A 20,819-nucleotide genomic window follows, 5' to 3' on the forward strand; every position below is an offset into this window, starting at 1 on the left:
AGTCATCTGAGACTGTTAGAATGTGTCTTTTAGAGCTTAATGTTAGGTATTGGGTTAAGATAGTAAATTAATAGGGAATTCTAAAATTTGCTCTCCAACCTAAAATATTTGTTGTCCTCTTGTTTATCTTGACTAGTAGGCGCTCTCTCTCTCTCTCTCTCTCTCTCTCTCTCTCTCTCTCACACACACACACACACACACACACACACACACACACACACACTCACACTCACACACACACACATTCTCTCTCCCTGGATGCACCACCGTTGTTCCCAACCCCTTTCTTGCTTCACATTCCAGACTGGCCACGTAGCTAACTCATGAGCTAGAGTACTTGGATCTAATAAACAGAAAAACAGCTGGAACTGTTCTTCTCTTCAGTCTTTATTTGCTACTGTCATTCCTTTATCCATCAATGCAAATTGTGGAGGACAGCAGGCCACCCACGTGTGCAGTGGCACGTGCCAGCTGACTGAGTGATGCTAACCATGGCCCCACGTTAGCAGAGGTAACTGGGCATCAGCCCCTGGGCCTGGAGGGGAGGCCACCTCCCACAGCGGTTTGGCCAATAAAACATGAAGAACAGTTGCATTCTTTGTCCTTTTTATTTCTTTAATAACAAAAAAAGAAAACAAAAACCTATAATTTATAAGCTATTTTTGCTATCTACATTATATAGAAAATATAGACTCTGTTTACTTTATAACACACATCTTTTTCCCTTGATAAATAATTCTTTAAAATATCTAGTATACATGCCTTTTTATACATAAGTTTGGTTTTATACATATACATACATATATACTCAGCTTCTTTTAAAATCGACTTTCTAAGTTGATTCTGATTGTAGGTGATGCAGCAAACCAGAGTTGGGGATTTTCAAAATGTCATTGGCCGATTATTATAGATGGCCTTGGAGTGTGCTCCCGGTGGTTGAGTATAACATAGGAAAATGTCTTTTCTTAGGGAGTGGGCTTTCTAAGTTCATTTTTTTGTGACTCAAAATTTAGCAGTGCATTGCATTTTTACCTTTATACCCTCTTAACTCTCACCCTGTCTCATAGCCACAGCTGTTGAATTTGACCTGTGGTTGTAAATTAGGTTTCTGATTCCATTGTCTTTACTCTGGAGGTGGGGGTTGGGTGGGATTCGGCATTCTAGTGACATCCTTGGTGAAAGTAAATGCAGTTGCATCTGCAGGGACTTTATCTCCTATCCCCCAGAGGTTAAGTGATGGCCACACTGATTTTTAGTGGTAGACCCAGGACTAGACGCCACGTTTTCTGTCTAAGTCACATCCTGCTGCACACAGCACCTTCATAGCTCTCATGTGGGGAGAGGGGGCTCAGAGAGATGAAATGACTTGTCTGAGGTCCCATGGCTACTTAGTGGAAGAGTTTCAATTAGAACTCAGACCTGCAAATGGACTGTATTTCCTGAGTTGTTGCAGCTGAATCAATTTTCTAGAAACTCATTTATGTCTTGAAGGTACTCATAAAAACTAGCTGTTTAAGGTTTCCCACTGTGACTATAATGTGAACAGTTATCTCTAATTTGTATGGTACTTGGCAAGGCTGGAGACATAAGTCCAGATGTGGGCCTTTGGGATTTCCTGAGGCCAGTTCTACTAATACCCTCCCCCCCCCCCCCCCGCTTCCCCCAACACACACACACCCCCCTCCTAGATACAGATCTGGCTTAGGACTCCTGTTCCACCCACTGCCCATGTTTATTGGCCATCAAAGTCCTGAAGTTTATGGAACAGAGGCCATGACATTGGAGAGCTCATGATTAAAAAACGATCAAAGCCCCGCATTTCAATTCCCTTCTGAGAACAGGGAGGAGGACAACGGAAGGAAAGCTGTCTGCGTCTGCTCTGTGGCTTTGTCTTTACCAGCAGCAGGCACTCCCTCCCTAGCGGGCAAGTGTGCAGGTGGGAACGCTGGGTTTCAGGGGACAGCCCTGAGTCCAGCTTCCGGGACAAGTGAAGCTCCCTCCTCCCCCCACCCCCACCCCAATGCTGCTTTAAGAGGTGATGGGCTCAAGTGCTCTCATTTGAGTCTGGAGGTGCAGCCAGTACCATATCTGAGTGACCATATTAGTTAACAGTGGGAAGTGGGGGCCTACCAACCTTTTCCTTCCCCACATCACAGTCCCTGTATCTGGAGCCCTTGAGAGGACCACTGAAGTGTCTGGCTCTCAGGCTATTAAAGTGTCACACTGTTGCATCTTGACTCTTGCGCCCTTTTTTGTTTACACCAGCAGTGAGCAGAGGAATAATGAGACCATGTCCTGGGGGTGGCCCTATGCCTAGTGTGGCAATCACAAGCTTGCCTGGGCTGGCGGCCAGGGCTGACAGTAAAACCATGGGGTCACCCTGTCTCTGCTTCATAGTTGTGTGACTCTGGCAAGTTCCTCTTTCTTTCAGAGCCTTGATTACCTCATGTAAAATGGGAGTAACAATCCCCAATACTAACGGGTTGTTTTTGTGGACTAAATGAGATAATGAACTTAAAATCCCTGCACACAATGGATATCAAGAAATGGTGGAGCACAGGAAGTACTCGTTGGATCTGCAGAGGAAAAAGGCTCTGGGAGAAGTTCGTCATGAGCTGGAGTTGGCCAAGATTACCGCCAGGGGCCAGATACACCGACATAACGGTGTATTTGCTGCCAGGTAGGCTAAGGAGTTTCTGTGGATCCTGCTCCACCTCTCCCATTACAGGGAGCGTCATGAAGAAGCTGAGAGTGGTCATGGACTCTCTCTCCAGAGGAAAACAGAAAGAATCCGACAAGCCCAGAGCATGTCCACACACTGTGGATGCCATGTAGGAATGCCTGGCCTACCACCCTCTCAGAATTTGGAATTTGAGACATCAGCAGAGGCAACCGGTGGCATGAGCCAAAACTTCCAGCAGCAGAGGCATCCACACAAGGATGGGACTAAGTGTGATGACCCTAAAGTGGTGCCCCTATTACACCAGCTCCTTGAAACACTAAAGTGGAAAGAGCTGGATTATTGCTGGGACTTGTCCAGGGTCCAAGTCAGCTGATGGTACCCAGACCCCCAAGGGTGCTGTTCGATGCTGGGCTTTGTTTCAGCAAGCTCTGTTAAAAGCTTGAGATTTGAGCTTCATAGTGCAATTAAGTCTCTGCTAGTGGTAGGCCAGGTGCAAAAGGAGCACTAAAGAAGCAGCTTAACCCCATTTACTACAATTTTTGTATTTTAAAAAATTAACTATCTCAGTCCTTCCTCTCATTCCTGCATTTACCTACTACATGCATGTCAGTAGGTAACATTTGACTACATTTACTAAAATATTTTTCATGCTTTTAAAAAGTATATTCTTTCTATATACCCTAGCCTCAAAGAAGAATTTTTGTTTTAGACACTGAATGTTTTTTTGCAGAGCTCAGACACCTTCAGGGGAAAATAACTCCCAAGTGATTTGGTAAGTACAGAAACTTAAAACCCCAGGAAAATCCCTAGATTATAAATGACTTAGAAAAATGAGGCCCATAGAGTCATTTAGTTTCCTTTTCCTTCATCCTTAATCACAGCCTTTCAGGCTAGCTAGGACCCCACCACTCTCACCCACCCCACCCCCAAAAAACAAAAACAAAACAACAAAAAATACAGGGGAAAAACACACGCACAAAAAGTTCCATTCAGTTTCCACAAAAGCTGTCCAGAGGGCAATTCAGGAGAACCTGAACCAAAACAGCCCATGGCATGACCCTCTGCTCAAATTATTACTGCGAGACTTCCATTCTACCAAATCTCTAGTTTTGAACACGTCATCGTGAAGTCTGAAAACACATCAGGGACTAGAAGGTACCTGGAGAGTTTCGGCTGACTAACCTGACTGTGTTGTGGTGAGGCCCCCAAAGTAGAGAGATGTTTCCAGGGAGGCAGCCCTTGCTCCTCTGAGCTAGAAAATGACCACGATCCCCATGATGCTTGCACAGCCACACCACACCCATGGACAGCCTGGGCTGCACAGTAGATTGTCCTGGGAGAAGCATGGAGGCTGCAACTGATGACACTGTTTGTTTTCAGATTCTGCCTTGGCAGGGCCTGGGAGTGAACTCTTGACCCCTTAAGCTCCCTTCTAGCTCTACTGCCAGGCATAGGAAGAGAAGCCTGAGCCTCCGTTGTGTGAGCTGTGAACAAGTCCTAGCTTCTACCTCCAACCTTGACAAATGTCTGGCTGGGATGAAGGACTAAGACAAGATAAAAGGGTAATTCTGTTTTCAAAATGTATTCTACTTGGCCTTTCTTTCAAGACTTGTCCTGAGTTTTTAAGAGCGATTTTTGGTGACATTTGGTGGCAGCGAGCATTGACAAACCCAGATGTGTGTGTGTCAGCTTGTTCCCTTTTGGCTGCCTGTTCTGAGCCTGCAGTTCGCCATCTCCAGTGAAAGCTCTGTAAGCAGAGGGTGAGAAGAGAGACAAGAGACCAAGGAGTAGAAGAATATGTTTTTTCCAACATCAGCTTCTCAATCCTCCATGAAGATACACCTGAGAGGCCTCTACACCCCATTTTAGAAACATTGAAACTCATGTTCCTTGTTGTCCTTTTGTTTAACACCTGTTACATTTTGGGGGGGGGGGGGGGGGTACCAGAATCATGAAAACAAAGGTCAAAGCTAGAGAAAAGAGCCTTTACTTCTTTTTAAGGGAAGTGGATTATATCTGAGTGGAACTGAAGACTTGCCTTTTACATCCCTCCACAGAGCTGCGTGAAACTCCTAAAAGCCCTTCCCTGGCTTATAGGAGGCATGGGTGTTAGAACACAAATCCAGGGCTGGCTCCCTTTCCCTTCTGGGGGGAACCCCCAGTGCAACACTGGGGCACGCAGCTGCCCCACCTCTTGAGGGCAGCTATAAGCTTGCAGTCAGGCCCAAACCTCCTCCTGTCTCCTTGGCCTTAACTGGGGAGCCAGGTGAAAGGACAACCTCGATACTTCAGCATGGAATCCCTCTTACACTCAACTCTCCACCAGAAGTAGTGTTATAAGATGGCTTCTTGCAGTTTTTAAATTGCTGACGAGTTCAAAGGGATATGCTATTCTCTGCCCCGTCTGTTTCCTTGCGGGTTATGCTCTTGCTCTCTGATTTTGGCTTAAAGAAGCCCTGTCCCTGCTGGCATTCCCGGCACTCCCTTACCCCACCTCAGGCCAAGTGAAGGGCCGTGGGCCAATTGGGAAGACACTCCCTCCTGCTTCCTATGAGGAAGACCAATCAATCAAGAAAGCTGTACACTTTGTTGCCAAGTACTTTTGCCTCCAGACACTTAAAGTGGCTTCCTGGAATTTGAACTTTCTCAGTAGCCCATTGCACCCCCACCTTTCCCCAGGCCAACAGGCTTGTGTGGACATGGAAGGATGTGCCTTCCCCTGCGAGATTGTTTGTGGGGGGCAGAATAGGGAGGCCACACCAACTGAGCTTGACCTCACCGGAGCATTTGGCTTGCAAAGGAGGCCAAGGTATGGGGAGTGGATGAGGTGAAGGGGAAAGGCATCCCTCCTTGCTCCTCACAGTAAAGGGCAGCAGAGGCAGCTAAACCTCCTCCCTCTCATGCAAGTGCCCAGCAGGAATGATCTCAGGAAAGGCAGGTCCTCTGAACACTCCCGGGCTATTTACTCAGCATCCTGACAGTCTTGTTTGGGCCCCTCACCTGGGCTGCGGTTCACCTTCTCAGATACCACCAATTCCCATTGTCCCTCCACCTCCCCATCCCCACACTCCTGGACGCTACCTCTCTCCCACACCTTTCCCTCTGGGCCCCACGCAGAAGACCTAAGTCCCCTAGGTCCCCAGTCTGCGCTAACAGTACAAGGACATCCTGCTCCGGCGCATGGCCTCGCTGATCAGGTAGGCGGGGCTCAGCTCCGGCTCCTCCGTCATGACGGCAATGTTCTGCCACTCGCCCGTCTGGCTGGACCTCTTGATGGTGTCTACCACGCACAGGGCGTACAGGCAGTCGTCGAAGGTGGCAGCCATGGTGAGCGGCCGGCCATCCCAAGTGCGCCGGTCGTCCTGGTCCTGGAAGGCCTGGCGCACGGCCTGCATCATCTTGATGGTGCCCCGCAGGTAGGGCGAGGGGATGTCGCTGAAGGCCTTCTCCGGCAGCAGGGAGTTGCGGACAGGTGTGGAGTCCTGCAGCAGCAGCTCCTGCTCCGGGGCGCTATTGCGCTGCCCGTACAGGTCTGTGCCCACCGCCAGCAGGCGCCCGGCAGAGCCCACCACAGTCACGTCCTGCTTGAACTCTCCGGGCACGTTGAAGTTCAGGGTGACGGTGCAGCACACCCCGCCCTCCAGCACCATCTGGAAGGTGCAGAAGTCATCGCTGGTGATCTGGCGGATGCCCTTGATGTGGTCGGTCTGCTTCACGAAGGTCTTGAGCAGCCCGTGGACCTTGAGGGCCTTCTGGCCAGTGAGGAAGGTGAGCAGGTCGATGATGTAGGTGCCCACCGAGTGCAGGCCGCCTCCGCCCATCAGGTCGTCGCAGCTCCAGTTGTACTTCTTGCCCAGCAGGCTGCCGCTGTGCACCTGCACCTCGCACACCAGCAGCTCGCCCACGTAGCCCTCCTCGATGAGCTGCTTCATGCGCACGAAGGCCGGCAAGAAGCGCAGCACGTTGCCCATGATGCTCATGAGCTTGGGGTAGTAGTGGGCGGCCGACATCATGCGGAAGGCGTCCAGCGGCGTGGCCGTGCGGTCGCAGATGACATTCTTGCCTATGCCTGCGGGCGGGAGGAAAAACAGCAGATCAGGGCGCTGGATGCCGAGGGAGCAGAGAGTGGTAGGGGGTGCTATGCCCCCAAATGTTAATTCTTGGAATGGGAACCTGACCGAATCAGATATCCTTATTACAATGAAATATTTTATAACACCTTTTATTTATGCAAAAATAATATATTCTATATATCTCAATATTTTATATACAATTATTAAATAGCTAAGTTGATTTACTTAATTTTAGTAGAAACCATCAGCAATGATTTAAATATTGATTTATTGAAACATTTTAAATAGCCTTTATTTTGTTTAAAATATAAAATACCTCATTTAATATTTTATGTATATACAAATATGTTACTTATAAGGTATATTTAAAATATCTAAATATAGAACATGAGTTCTATTAAATTATACAATATAATCTTTTTACAAATATGAAATATGTTTTATTACAAGTATCTTACATAGGAAATGCTTTAAGTTTTATTTTTTATGTAAAATAAAATTTTATTTAAAATGCATTAGCCGAAACCGGTTTGGCTCAGTGGATAGAGCATCGGCTTGCAGACTGAAAGGTCCCAGGTTCGATTCCGGTCAAGGGCACGTACCTGGGTTGCGGGCACATCCCCAGTAGGAGATGTGCAGGAGGCAGCTGATCAATGTTTCTCTCTCATCGATGTTTCTAACTCTCTATCTCTCTCCCTTCCTCTCTGTAAAAAAATCAATAAAATATATATTTTTTTAAATAAATAAAATGCATTATTAAAAATATCATATGGAGAGAAAAGAATAGGTCTCTACCTGGACAAAACCAGAATAAATAAGCTTAAATCAAGGCCAAGGTCATTCTGATTAAGTATGAGGAAGAATTTCTTAATGATATCCTTCAAAAGCCTAAGCTTTTAGCTGCCTCCCCCACAACCACCAACAAAGGATTATATTTTGAGTGTTACCTTGCTTGTTTACTGTGCATTGTGGGTTAGGGCTGGCAGCGGTCACAGATGTGCTAGTTGAATGTTTTCTGCCTCCTTATGGGAAGAACAGATACTATCTGCCGGTGAGCAGTGACCAGTTCCTCCCTGACTGCCATCTGTCTCACAGTGAGGTTCAGTGCTTTTGGCCAAAGGAGCTGAGGCCCAATAAGAATTAGGCTTATGTCATGACTTGAATGAGTGCATAAATTGCAGGTGGACGCAAGCCCTTGAGGAGAATGGGTTCTGGGTGTAGAGAAAACAAAGGGCTAGAGGGAAGGAGAGTGACAGGGAAGGAGAAAGGGACTCATTCTGCAGAAGCCAAGAGTCAAGGAAGAAAAACAACTCAGCCGAACCTGGAGGAACAGCCAGCTGGAACTCAGAATAACACACCAACAATAACAGAATTATACAAATTTTGTTAGCAAGCCAGGAAGCTAGGTAAAAAGACTTAGGGAGCCCAGCCAGCATGGCTCAGTGGTTGAGCGTCAACCTATGAACCAGGAGGTCACAGTTCAATTCCCGGTCAGCACTCGATCCCCAGTGTGGGGCATAGAGAAGGCAGCCGATCAATGATTCTCTCTCATCACTGATGCTTCTCTCTCTCTCTCTCTCCCTCTCCATCTCCCTCTTCCTTACTCTCTGAAATCAGTAAAAACACATTTTTTAAAAATGACTTGGGGAGCTTCTGAGTCAAGACATGTGGCTACCCATGGTAGGGCCCTGTTGTCCAGTCATACTCTGCACATAGACCCTCTAATGGGGACCCGGGCACTCTTAACACAGACACGGGAGATACCACAGGACTGTGGGATGATGAGACACACACACCCATGCCTGTCCCGACTGTGTGCACCCGACTTGGCAAAATCCATGAAATCTCACCACAAGGTGAGCTGAGCTAGGGTTCTGTGGACACCTGGACAAGGCCACAGCCTGGAACATGGCTCTCTCTCCCCATTGGAAGAACTAGTCCAACAGCAGACACGGTCAGAACAGGGTGCAGAAAATAAATACAGTCAGTGGCTATGAATTTCCATGTGCACATCTCATTCTGGCCCTGAGTGGAAGGCCTGGAGCCTGCACAGCCACCTCTCCTTATTGGGAAAGCTGGTGGCTTCCTGATGGCCATGAGTGAGCAATGAGAAGCACCTTTAACTTTCGGCAACCAGGCTCCAGCAGCGGGATGAGGAAGCACTGGTTTAGCAACCAGAAATGCCATGCGCCTGCATAACCTCACGTCCCAATAATATGATTCTGTAGGCATCAGGCTCACGTAACACCAGCTCACGTTTGCAGGAGCGGCTTTACATGTAAGCGCATTGGTAGGCCACCGCAGGGGCAGGTGACAAAACTGCCCAAATCTGCCTCATACCAGCTGGGTACAGGCTGTGCTGTGGCCTCTCCTATATCCTATCTCAAGGTCCCCAAAACCAGGACCCCTGACTGCCATCCGCTAGTTACGCTCAATAGGTCAAATTAATGGCACATGAAAAAAAGTTTATCTTATTTCTGTTATAAAAACTATAAAATAGTAAAAGAAAAAATTAATTGGGAAATTTAACTCATGCCCCGCCCCCTCCTCCCCCGACCCCCCCCCCCTCCCCCGGCCCCAAACAATCATTGGATGGTTAATTCTTTGCAGCTCTCTAGATGAAAAGATTCTGATGAAAGTTAGACTCCCTCTCCAGAAAATGCAATATGAACATATATGCAGACCTCTGCCCCATTCTGAACTCATGCATGGCTCCCCCACAGTTCTGCAATACAGGCAACTCTTCCTTTAGGCTACTTATGTATGCTGTGGGCTCACACTGCACAGTAAGTTCCTGGGTCTTCCCCTGAGCCCACAGCACCTAGAGGCAAGGCGTGCGTTTCGCAGGAATCCAGTGATGCTTGGCCCCACCTCTCTGCCCACAGTCTTTTGCGACATCCCCGCTTTATGGATAGGTCTCAGCAACACCTTAACATACAGTATCATTAAAAATCAACAGAGACTTCTAGGAATCTATCATAAAGAAATAATCCAAAATGTAAGCACAGCTTCTTGCCAGAGATGCTTCTCATGCATTATTTATTAAAGTAAAAAGCCGGGAACAATGCAAATGCCCAACGCTAGAAGAAGGGGTAAGTACACTACAGTACAGCCATACAATAGAATATTGTGCAGCCACTGAAAATGATGCTTATAAAGACTTTTTAATGGAAGGCAAGATGATTATGATGTAATGTTAAGTGAAAAGGGTTCCATGCATAGACATACTATGATCTCAACTCTCTCTTATAAAGACAAAGGGAAAAAACCTGGATGGGGCTATCTCAAATGTTTACAATGATTCATTCGTTAGTGAGATTATGGTGGATTTTTATTTTCTCCACTACACTTTTCTACATTTCTAAATGTCTACTTTTATGGACAGAAAATAAAACATTTTCTTTTGTAAGCCCAAAAGAAACAAGCAAACCTTTGAAGGGCAGAGTTTGTGAAATGGCAGGAGGGCCCTCCACAGCTCGAATGGGCAGGCACATCCCAGAGCTAACAGACCTGTCCCTATACCTGTGCCCCAGCAAGCTGGTGAAAACGCCACAGACCCTGAACTTGGACTGTTCCAGAGGCTCAGACTATGTGGCCAGGTCTTCTGCTCCAATTCCTCAGGACCTCTTCATGATCCTGGTGAAAGCTATGGTCTCTCTCCAGAAGATGCATCTCAAACATACCTACAGAACTTTGCCCACATCCCAAGCCCATGCACAACCCTACCCCAGGTTCTGAGGAACAGGAATCTCTATCGAAAAGTGTTGGATCACTTCTTGAAACCTTTATGACATTGTTAAAAATAGGATAATGCTTCTAGTTTTAAAAGGAATCCAAAATGCAGAGCTAGCAGACCCTTCACAGATGTCTAAAACAAAGATTGCTTTCTCTCTCTTCTGGACAGTCTACCTCAACCCTACCTCTTGGTGAGACATCTGCAAAGCCCACTCTGGATCCCCAAGATTCTTAGGTTCTCCTTCCCAGCCTTTTCCCACCCAAATATGCCCTACCAAAATCCCAAGGTTCTCAGTGGCTTCACAGGAATCCAGGGCTTAGGCTAAAGTAATGTAATTCTATTTTTGTCATTGTTTGCTTGTTTTTGTTTTATTTTAGCTTTATTGAGGTATAATTGACATAAAATTATAAGACATTAGAAACGTACATCATGGTGACCTGATATTCATATATATTGTGAAAGGATTCCCACCATCTACTTAATTAACACTTCCATCACCCTTCATAGTTATCTTTTGTGTGCATGTGAGAACATTTAAGTTCTACCCTCTTAGCCAATTTCAATTATACAATACAGCGTTATCAACTACAATCACCATGTTTTTACCACCTAAGACCTTATTCATCTGATAGCTGGAAGTTTATACTTAAAGGAATGCAATTTTAATTGTAGGCTTCCAGTCATCAGACACTGTGTGTATGCAGGTTTGTGTGTGCGCAGGTGTGTGTGTGCAGGTGTGTGTATGCAGGTGTGTGTGTGTATGTATGTGCAGGTGTGTGTATGCATGTGTGTATGCAAATGTGTGTATGCAGGTGTGTGTGTGTGTGTACAGGTGTGTGTGTGTGTGTGTGTGTTCAGGTATGTGTATGCAGGGGTGTGTGTATGCAAATGTGTGTGTATGTATGCAGGTGTGTGGGTGCATTAGTGCCGTGCAGAGCATTTCCTTTACCCCTAAAATCACATGCAAGGTAACGGGAACTTGCATTGTCCAGGCAGAGGATAGACATAGCCCACAAGCCTGGGTGTGTTAGATGCTACTGGACATACACTGAATTTCTCCTAAAGAAAGCAGATAGATAATACCTGCCTTCAAGTTGCCTCTGTCAGCCTGAGCTTTGGGTTTAGCACTCTAGAAAGTTCAAGTCTTTGTTGTCTTCCTGATTTTCGGGTGTCTTACCACATTGCCTTTCTTGCCACCCCCAGAGAAAGTGCTGGAATGGGCTCCATAGAGAAAAGCATTCCCTGTCCATTTTGCCCTGGAAAGGAAATAGTAAGTAAGGGCAAAATCTTGTGCTCCCCACTAAGCACATGGGTGTGCCCCCCTCATACCCATGTGAAGGTAAATATATTCCACTCCAGACACAGAAAGTGGAGGGCTCGGTTTCTCAGGGAGAGACAGTCAGGGACAGGCAGAGCCCTTCATGAGCCTGCCTCTAACCCGGCCCAGGCTGATTCCTAACGGGAAGCCATGCGGGAAAATACAGCCCTGGTCTCTGCTCCGCATCCCCTGCGAGGAGAGCTGTGCTTTCTCACTTGAGGGCCACGTTTACAGCCCTGCATTCATGTACCTTTCAGAGGATCATGCAAAACACACGCCCCTTAGGTTTGGCTTCAGATTCTCTGGTAAGATGCCGTGTCTTTCTAAGGCAAAAGATAAAAAAACTCTGGGACCGCAGACAGTCTTACAGAAAATCATGCCGTGGAGAATCAGGCCAAGGACATGAACCATATGGACTCAATTTTACTCCAAATAAACAAGCAGTACAAAGGAAAGCAGGGAAAAAATACTAAACGCTTGAGAAAAAGTGGTTTGTGCTTTGCCAAGCCCCAACATTTCCCGAGCAGTTGGAGTTTGAGCAAAGCCCGCTGGTGCTCACAGTGATGTGAAGAGACAGAGGGAGCTTTCTGGGCACCTGGGGCTCTGGCAGACAGCGGCAGCCCTGCTGCTTCCCTCGCAGAGTGTGAGCCATCACCCCATCATGCTGAACTCAGCTCGCTCCACCGAGGGGGCTGTCCCTGACCCCAGAAAGGGATGTCTTAGAGTCTCGCCACATTGTCAAGGTTGCACAGTGGGACTGTGGGTGTGGCAGAGACCGTGTCAGCACTGGCCTGCACATTCTGGGGAAGTCTTCCCAGCCCACATCCACAGAGACCATTACCCTTTTGCATGAGAACAAAATGCTGGGTCTTTAGTGGGGCGGGGGGGGGGGTGCTTTGGGCTGGAACCAACTTTATTTTTCAAGATGAGTACCTCTCACCAGCAAATAAAGCAAGAGGCCCCTGCCTGGACACTGGTGGAACTGCAAATCTTTCACCTATGTCCTGGGGAGAAAATGAGCTGGATGGGAAGTTCTGGAGGGTCAAAGTGCAGTGTGCAAGGCAGAATGCCTGCTCTTTGTCAGAAGCATTCACATTAAATAATCTCAGAGGGAGCTTTACTGCGCTCCTGAGATCCCTCATGGGAAATGGAAATGTGGCTTCCTGCAAAGCCTGCTGAGTGTGCTCTCCGTAACAGAGTCCAAATACCCACAGCCCCTGTGGGGAGTTAGTGCTATCGGAAGGCCATTCCAACCAGTAGACTCCAAAGCCCCCCTCAAACAGCTGCTCCCCTCACACCCTCCAGGCTCAGGGTCTCCAAGCTGTGGCCGAGCATCCATCTGTATCTTTTCCAGGGACCAGGCACTGCTCCATCCAAATAGATCCCCCCAGGAGCCGGGACACAGGGCTTGCCATGGACACCTCTAGGGAAAGACATGCTCCAAGGTGCCCCGCAGAACAGCTGCCCTTCCCTGTCCTTGATCAGACAGGTTACCCCTGGGTACCTGGAGGATGGCTGCTACTGGGCACCAAGAGACCAGAGCCCATCCTTAGCATAACCAGCCTGGAACTTCAAAGCATCCCTCCCTGCCACACACTTCTAACGACACACTCCCTTATCTAATCAATGGTGGGAATCTAGAAGGCCAGTGCTACTTCCCACCAGTTCTTCTGGATTATTCCACTTGTGTTGACAGTCCTTTATCTTCTGAAAGCCAAAATAGATGCTGGTCTGCAGGTGGGCTTATAGCCCGTCCTGGCAGATTGGCAGAGCCCTCAAGAAGTGTCATCAGATACGGCTTTCTAACTTTTCCTCCCATTCACAGAAGGGAGGGAAGGCTTTCTCTGCATCCAAGCAGGGAACTCATTATCTTCATTTATATTCCATTCCTTCAACATTTCTGTGCTGGCCACTGGACCAAAAAATGAGTAAGGAAGATGAATAGGAGCTCACAGTCTAGTAGAGGAAATGAGTGATTATGAGGGTTAATAAATTACAGGAGCTAATAGATTATGAGACCTAATAGAGGGATGGGCAATGAGTGTATAAAGGAAAGGCTGCCCACTGATTTGGGCATGGTAGAAAGCTTTGCGGGAGAGGTGACATTTGAGCAGGGTTCTGAAGTATGTGTAAGAGTTTACCTGTTCCAGAAGCTTCAGGTCCCATTTAAAAAATGGTGTTTACCCCGTGACCTGAGAAACTGCTAAATTTGGACTTTTTACAAAAACTGCATGTATATTTTCTGATACTCAATTTTCTGAGGGTGAGGTTCATTTGAGTCTTAAAAGACTCTATGATTCAAAGCTGACAAAGCAGAACTGGAGTTTAGAGTGAAGAAAGAGCCGAGTATCTGAACAGACAAGGCTATTTATAACAGCTCCTTAGCTGCACCTGAGATGCAGGGCGTTTGATCAGTTTCACGCACTCACTGCAACACTCCACTTAGTTGGGGTCTCTCTCTTCCTTTATCCCTCCACGCCCTTCTGCATCTCCTCCCTTCCCCGCAACACATGTGTTTTCCTTCAGCTTAGAAAGTGCAAGAGGAATGGCAGCAAGAGTAGGTGACATGTCTGAACCCACTCTGTGCCCTCTGGGTCTCCTTCCATACACACTGGGAGGAAAGCCCCTTTGGAGAAATCCCTCATCCTAGTCCCCTGAGATTTCCTGATGAACAACTTCCCAACTCAAACCATGAATCTGAACTCTTCACAATAACAAGGACGTAACTTAAAATAGCAACAAACATTTTTTTGAAAACTTTACTTTGTGCCAGAAGACGCTGCGTATTTTACATGCACTTCCATTTCTTACGATACACAACCCCATGAGGCAGGGACAAATATGGTCCCCAGCCCACAGACGTGGAAACCGAGCCTCTGAGCGGGTAAGCAACTCGCCCACAATGAGACAACTCAGTGAGTCGTGCAGCTGGGATCGGACCCATGTTTCCAGAGCAAGCCTGGCCTTAACGTCTGCACTCCTACTGCCTTCTGGCCACCCTGGTCCTGAGACTGGTTAGGCTATTCTTTGTACCCACATCTAAATTGTATACACCACCCAGAGACGACAATCACTTCCCTGATATCGGCTACCATCCTTGCCAGCTACATGGACCTGTGCACAAGGCCCCACAGGCGGGCTCCGAGGAGAGCTGTGTAAGGAACTGTGAGGAGCTTCAGAAATGGGGGCACTGGGGGTGGGGATGCCTAATGCTCAGCTGCCGACAGCCAGAAGTCTCAGAGGAGCCTGATTAAGTTTCCATTCTCCTTTCAAACCTGAGATGGAATGGGTCGGGGTGACCCATATTCGGCTCCTTTCATCAAGGCCCCTGATGCCAGCTCTGAAAGAGGGGACAACCGCAGAAAGGAAGTCAGCGCCACTGGTCTGGATAGGACCTGATGCTGAACTGAATTAGACATTCGAGTGCTTTCTATATCCAACCCGCCCTTAAAGGCCCACCCCTCTCCCACCAAGCCTTTCCATGGGCTTTCCCCTGCTACTCAAGCCTGTGGTCTCAGCCCTCAGAAATTCATCAGGAGTTAAATGTTCTCAGATGGTTTCATGCACCTTAGTATCATCTAGTCATGGAGCCCATAACATCCATAACAGGAACAGGAATCCAGAAACATTTTTCATTGTTTATTTCCTCATTGGTACATCCCACACATCTCTACCACTATGGCTTCCATTTGTTGAGAATGAGAATTTGATGTTGGAAAGTCACTAGCCAGCTCCTCCCAGCCGGGGTATTCCCCAGGAGAGAGAAGAACGGCTCGCCACGTCTAGCCCAGGGAGACCATGAATAGGGGATCAGAAGCAGCAGGTAGGCATGTGGGAGCCAGAGACCCTCCAGACTAGAGGCCAAGGTAGGTGGTCTGAGGCAGCCCTGCCCTACCTGTAGGTGGCACCTCAAAACCCGAGTGTGAGGGGCAGGGAGGTGGTGAGTCCATGGGAGAACAGAGGCCTGGGGATGGATGCACTCACTACAGTGCTCAGGGACTTGGGGACAGAAAAAAACAGCCAGGACTGTAGGCCTTATCACTTGAGTCTGGCTACATTCGTCCCAAATAGCTAAATGACACCGTAGAGTCCTTATTTTGGGGAGTGGCCTGAAATAATTCCTCTCGAGCCTGTACCTCCATTCCACACCTGGGGGAGCCAGGATTCAGAGGACACCACCTGGACCTGGAGAACATAGCCAGCCACATAAGCCACAATTTCCCCATAGGAGCAGCCACCTTCTGCAGTGGAGGGGTGCAAAGGGCAGAATGCTGAACAGCTGGGCCACCAGAGTCATCTAAAAGAGACTGGGCTACCCAAAGAGAATGTAGATGACTGGGTTGGGTGTGATTACCAGGTCGGGCTATAATTCCATTCCCGCCCTACCCACCTAAAGATGGGGCCTAGAATGGTGATCAGATTGGCTGGAGAGAAATTTAAAAACCTGTACTTTCTCTTCCTAAGTGGAATGTGAATTCTCATCACACATCCAAAAAGGTGGGAGCCTTGTGTTATCTCCCAAAGCCCCCACATAGTCCCTGACAAAACCTCAGCACCTAACTGTCGATTGCAAGTCAACTTTTGGGATAAATACCACCCTCGCTGTGCATAGAGTATATAGAGTATGAAAGACAATGGAATTTAAACTAGGCAACTTCTCAAAAAAAGAGGGGGGGTAGGAAACTCTCCATTCAAGAGGGGATATGCTTCCCTGAAGGGATCACAGTATACTGACATAGCAGATGTGTGTGTTTTTTAAGTCAGGATACTTCACACAGTCTAAGTTTTGGCCTCTTAAAAAATGGGGAGATTCAGAAACATTGGGTTTCTTCCCCGAAAGCCTCCACATGACAACTATGGGTTGGAGTTGAATAGTGACATGTGCATCTCCAGTCCCCACCAGTCCCTACTGTCTGACTGTATCAGTTTTCTACTGCTGCCATAACAACTAGCACAAATGTAGCAGCTTAACACAACACCACCTATTATCTCTGAGTTTTCTAGATCAGAAGTTCAGTGGGCTCTGCTGGGTGTCTGCTTAGGGTTTCACGATGCCACTCTGGGAAAGAATGCGCTTCTAAGTTCACAATGTTGGTGGCTGAATTCAGGGCCCTGGGGCTGATGGCCTGAGGTCCCCTCTGGCTGTCTAGCTTCTGGAGGCACCTGCATTCCTCATGTGCCATTCCATCTCCAGGCCAGCAGCAGCATGTGGAAGTCAGTCTTTCTCGGGCTTGGAATCTTTCTGACTTCCTATTTTGCCACCAGCTAGAGAGAACTCTATCTTGAAAGGGCTCTGTGATTAGATTAGGCCCACCCAGGTCGTCTCCCTTTTGCCAAATAACTAATCAATGGAGTGATATGGGGGTGGTGGGGGGTTGGGGGAAAGGGTAGTGAAGGTTATCTTAAAATGATCCCGGCCCAGACCACTCATTTGGGCGTGCGCTTTAGAAAGCCCGCCAGGAGGAATACTCTCAAGCACCCTGCCAGTAAAATGCCTCAGACACGTGTGGACATTCCTTCCAAACCTCCCCTCGTTCCTATGTTCTTTCAGTAGCTTTTCCTCCATCAGAAAGAAAGAATCAGTGAGGTAGTCTAGACTTTCAAAAACCTATTAATAGTCTCCTTGTTACCACAGAGATTGTGTCCCCAGTTCAGGGCTCCCTGTAGGCCCTGCTAATAGGAACAGGGTGGGGCAGGGCGGGAGCCTCGTCTCCAGGGACACAAACAGCGCACCAGGAAGGGCTGAAGCCAGTGTATCCACCAGGTGCCGCCAGGGCTTGCTATGTGCTCAGCACCATTCTCCCCAATTGTCCAGATTAGGACGCTGAGGCCAAGAGAGGCTATGACTGCCAAGATCACCGAGATGTGGCAGGTCCTGCCGCAAATTTAGGTCTGTGATCCCAAAGCCCCACGTTTTCCGTTCTCCATCTAGGGAATTGCTACCAGCGGAAGGGAGGGAGCAAGATTCAATGACTGAGCTCAGCACTACCAGGCACGTTATTAAAAGAAGCCCCAAACATTATGCCCACTGGCCCCCAACCCTGAGTTGAGAAGTGACTGGGGGCAGAAAGCGGGAGGGCAGGCTAGTTAGTGCTTGCAAGGAGGAAGAGTTGGTGGGAAGTGGGTGGGAAGAGCCTCAGGTAGAAGAATCAGAGTGGCTGTTGTCCTTGGAAGGCAGGTGTCCAGTTGCCCCACAGCTATGGCTATAGACCAAGAGCAACTGAAAGAATCTTATCAGGAAGGAGAGTGGCTGGGGAAATGGCCACTGTGGGGGCTGGGTTCCCACGGATGAACAAAGGAAGTCCTGCGCCGATGGGCTCCAGCCTTCTGCTAGCGCATCTCCAGGCCCCACAAAAGGAACGGGCGACACTTCACCTCCAGTAAGCAGTGTGCCAGCCGCAGAACCACCGTGGGGCCACCCCTTGACCCCTTCCCCCGTGCTGCCCAGGAGAGCAGATTCTTGGAAGAATAAACACCTTGGTGTGATCAAAACCTGCCCAGGAAAGGAAAGCAGCCCAATGCTCCATGCTTCCTCACAAGGAAACAATGAAGCTCCCCGCACGCTCAGCCAGAAGCAGAAGGGAAAATCAGCTGTGAGACCATCTTCAATCTGAAAGCGAAAGCGCAGGGCTCTTGCTGATGAGCCAGACAACAGCAAGAAACCACAGGCAGCAGGCAACCAGGACCAGTGCTCCTGCCTGATCAGAGTCATTATTAACAAGCCATTTCCCAAGCACTTTTCATATACATCATCTCCACAACTTAGACAAAGTCTGCGATAAGGCTTGGGGAGTGGTGGGAAGGTGGTGATGGTGAGAAACAGAGATGTAACCTAGAATTAGGTGTTTGTGTGGGCTTGGGGGCGTGTAATGGAGACTGATAATTTTCCGGGGCTATGCAACACCTGAATCTGCTGGTTCTATGTGGGAAACTCCCTATTGTGTGAATTTCGGTGAGAGGAAGAGTTGTTCCACTGTGGCAGCCACACCAGGGGCTTGCTTTCCCAGCAGCCTTTGCAGAGAAGGCCTGGGTACACATCTGGGTTTGGCCAACCAGGGATACCATCTGGGCCTGGTACACAAGGAAGAAGGAAGGTGGAGAACCCAGTCTGGCAGTGGGGACAGCAACACCCAATTTCCCAGGGCTGGGGTGTGGGGATGCCAACAATGGAACCTACAGTCCACTGTCAGCACCACCGCAAGCAAAGGGGTCTGTTTACGTCAGCTGGGTTTCCTGGTGAGACACGGACTGTGATTCCAGCTGCTAAACCTTCCTTTATTCCTCTTGTTTTCCAAGTCGACTTCCCCAGCCTGTCTAACATCTCGTGATGAACTAATGTCCTTTCAAAAACTTTCACTCTGCTAAAATCAGCCAGGTAGTTTCTGTTGTTGGCCATTCAAATGCTTCGCTAGGACAAGAGGTTTACAAGCTCTGGGCCCTTTCTGAAAAGACTGATTCGGGCACTGAGAACCGCTGAGTGCCTTTTCATAAACAGCCCACGGTCCAGCAGCATTCACTGGAAAGGGAAGTGGGAGGAAGTTGGGGGAAGTGGATTGAAGTTCCGATTCCGGCATTGGGAACTGGGGGACCCACACCATCTGACGTGGAGGAAGCCTTGATCACGTATCTATACAATCGGAGTAACACCTTCAAAGGCTGCTTGGAGGATGAAATGACATATAGCCACTGTCCTGACGAATGAAACGTGCTCAGAAGTGTCTGCAGAAGTCAGTAACAATCCAATTAAAACCTGCTCACTTCAGCTCTCAGAGCTACAGCGTTCAAAACAAGTTGGGGGCTAGGGAGGGAAGAGCAAGGCAGCATGGTGAATGGGCAAGGTATCAAGACTTGAAATCGAAATGGGGTCTACTAGTAAGTCTGGCTTTGCCACTGATTCAATGTGCAAAATCCATCTGTGAAACAAGGCTGATCCTTGACCCTGCCCACTATAAAGACTGCTGAGAGGATGAAATGAGTAGAAAGTCTGCTGGAAGGCATAAGCCTATTAGAAGAATAAAGTCATTGTGAGATGCAACAGCAAAGAAGATAAACAAACAAACCTAAAAAGCCAAACCTACCACAGTGCTGTCTCGTGAATGAAAACAACACGCAGAGCCTGCAGGTGCAGGTCGGGGTGCCCATGCACGACACCACACACCCAGGCAGGGACTTCTGCTGGCATTATTGGTTGCACAGAGTGGCAACAGAGAGGCCAGGCTGGGCAAATGTGAGACAAAGGCGGTCTGGAGCAGTTAGCTGAGCACCGTATCAGCTGCTCCTAGTAAATACCTGAAGCTCAGCTCGTGATGAGACTGCAAATCAGAACCTCTTTCCTGAGAACCAACCTCACCGTTGGTTGCAGCTGATATTTTGACAGATCTGTGCTACCATTATCACTAGAATGAAGATCCTGTCACAGAGCTCAGAACCTCAGGAATGGGCCAGATGTGGGAGGTGACCGGGCAGGGGAGCTGTGTGAGCTGGAGGGGGAGCTTAGGAAGCACCTAACTGAACAGAGTCTGGGCTTCCCCTGGAAGCCAGGGATTCTTCCCTCCTCTAGCCTTCTCTCTTAAAGGCACAGTGCTCAGTTTTTCGTCTTGGAACCAGATGACAACAGCCTGTCCTCAGCAAGGTGAAGGCATCAGGGCTGAAAAGCTGAAGAACTGCTCACTGCTGGGTGCAGAGGAGTCGTACTGCCCCAGGCAATGGCTACGAAGAAATGTGAGACCTGAAGTTTTTGTTTGTTTGTTTGGGGAGGACAACAATTTGCAAACTCTTTTTCAAGGAAGAAACGTAGTTGATAGGACCTCCCAGAAAACCGGACACAGTGGGTCTGCAGCTGCCCCAGCAGCACCAGTTGAAAGCCCATGGCCTGCTTGATGAGGCCAGGCGGCAGCAGCCCCATTTCACAGATGAGGAAATGGGCTAGGGGTCATTTCCTCACTGTGCTGGGAGGCCCCAGGAAGCCAGGAGACTGGCACACAGGTGGTGGAAGCGCTGAAGGCACCA

General features: G+C 48.4%; 1 protein-coding gene across 2 annotated transcripts in view; it reads right to left on the minus strand.

The window, feature by feature from the left end:
* Window positions 1-589: 589 nt before the first annotated feature.
* Window positions 590-20,819, minus strand: part of GFOD1 (Gfo/Idh/MocA-like oxidoreductase domain containing 1) — a 121,337-nt gene continuing 101,107 nt past the window's right edge. For both annotated transcript variants that reach the window (XM_059688653.1, XM_059688654.1), the window contains exon 2: window positions 590-6,752. In XM_059688653.1, coding sequence (XP_059544636.1) covers window positions 5,833-6,752 — 920 coding nt within the window. In that variant the 3' untranslated portion in view covers window positions 590-5,832. The remainder of the gene's footprint in view (window positions 6,753-20,819) is intronic.

This window comes from Myotis daubentonii, chromosome 3 (genome assembly GCF_963259705.1).
Source record: "Myotis daubentonii chromosome 3, mMyoDau2.1, whole genome shotgun sequence".
Taxonomy (NCBI): domain Eukaryota; kingdom Metazoa; phylum Chordata; class Mammalia; order Chiroptera; family Vespertilionidae; genus Myotis; species Myotis daubentonii.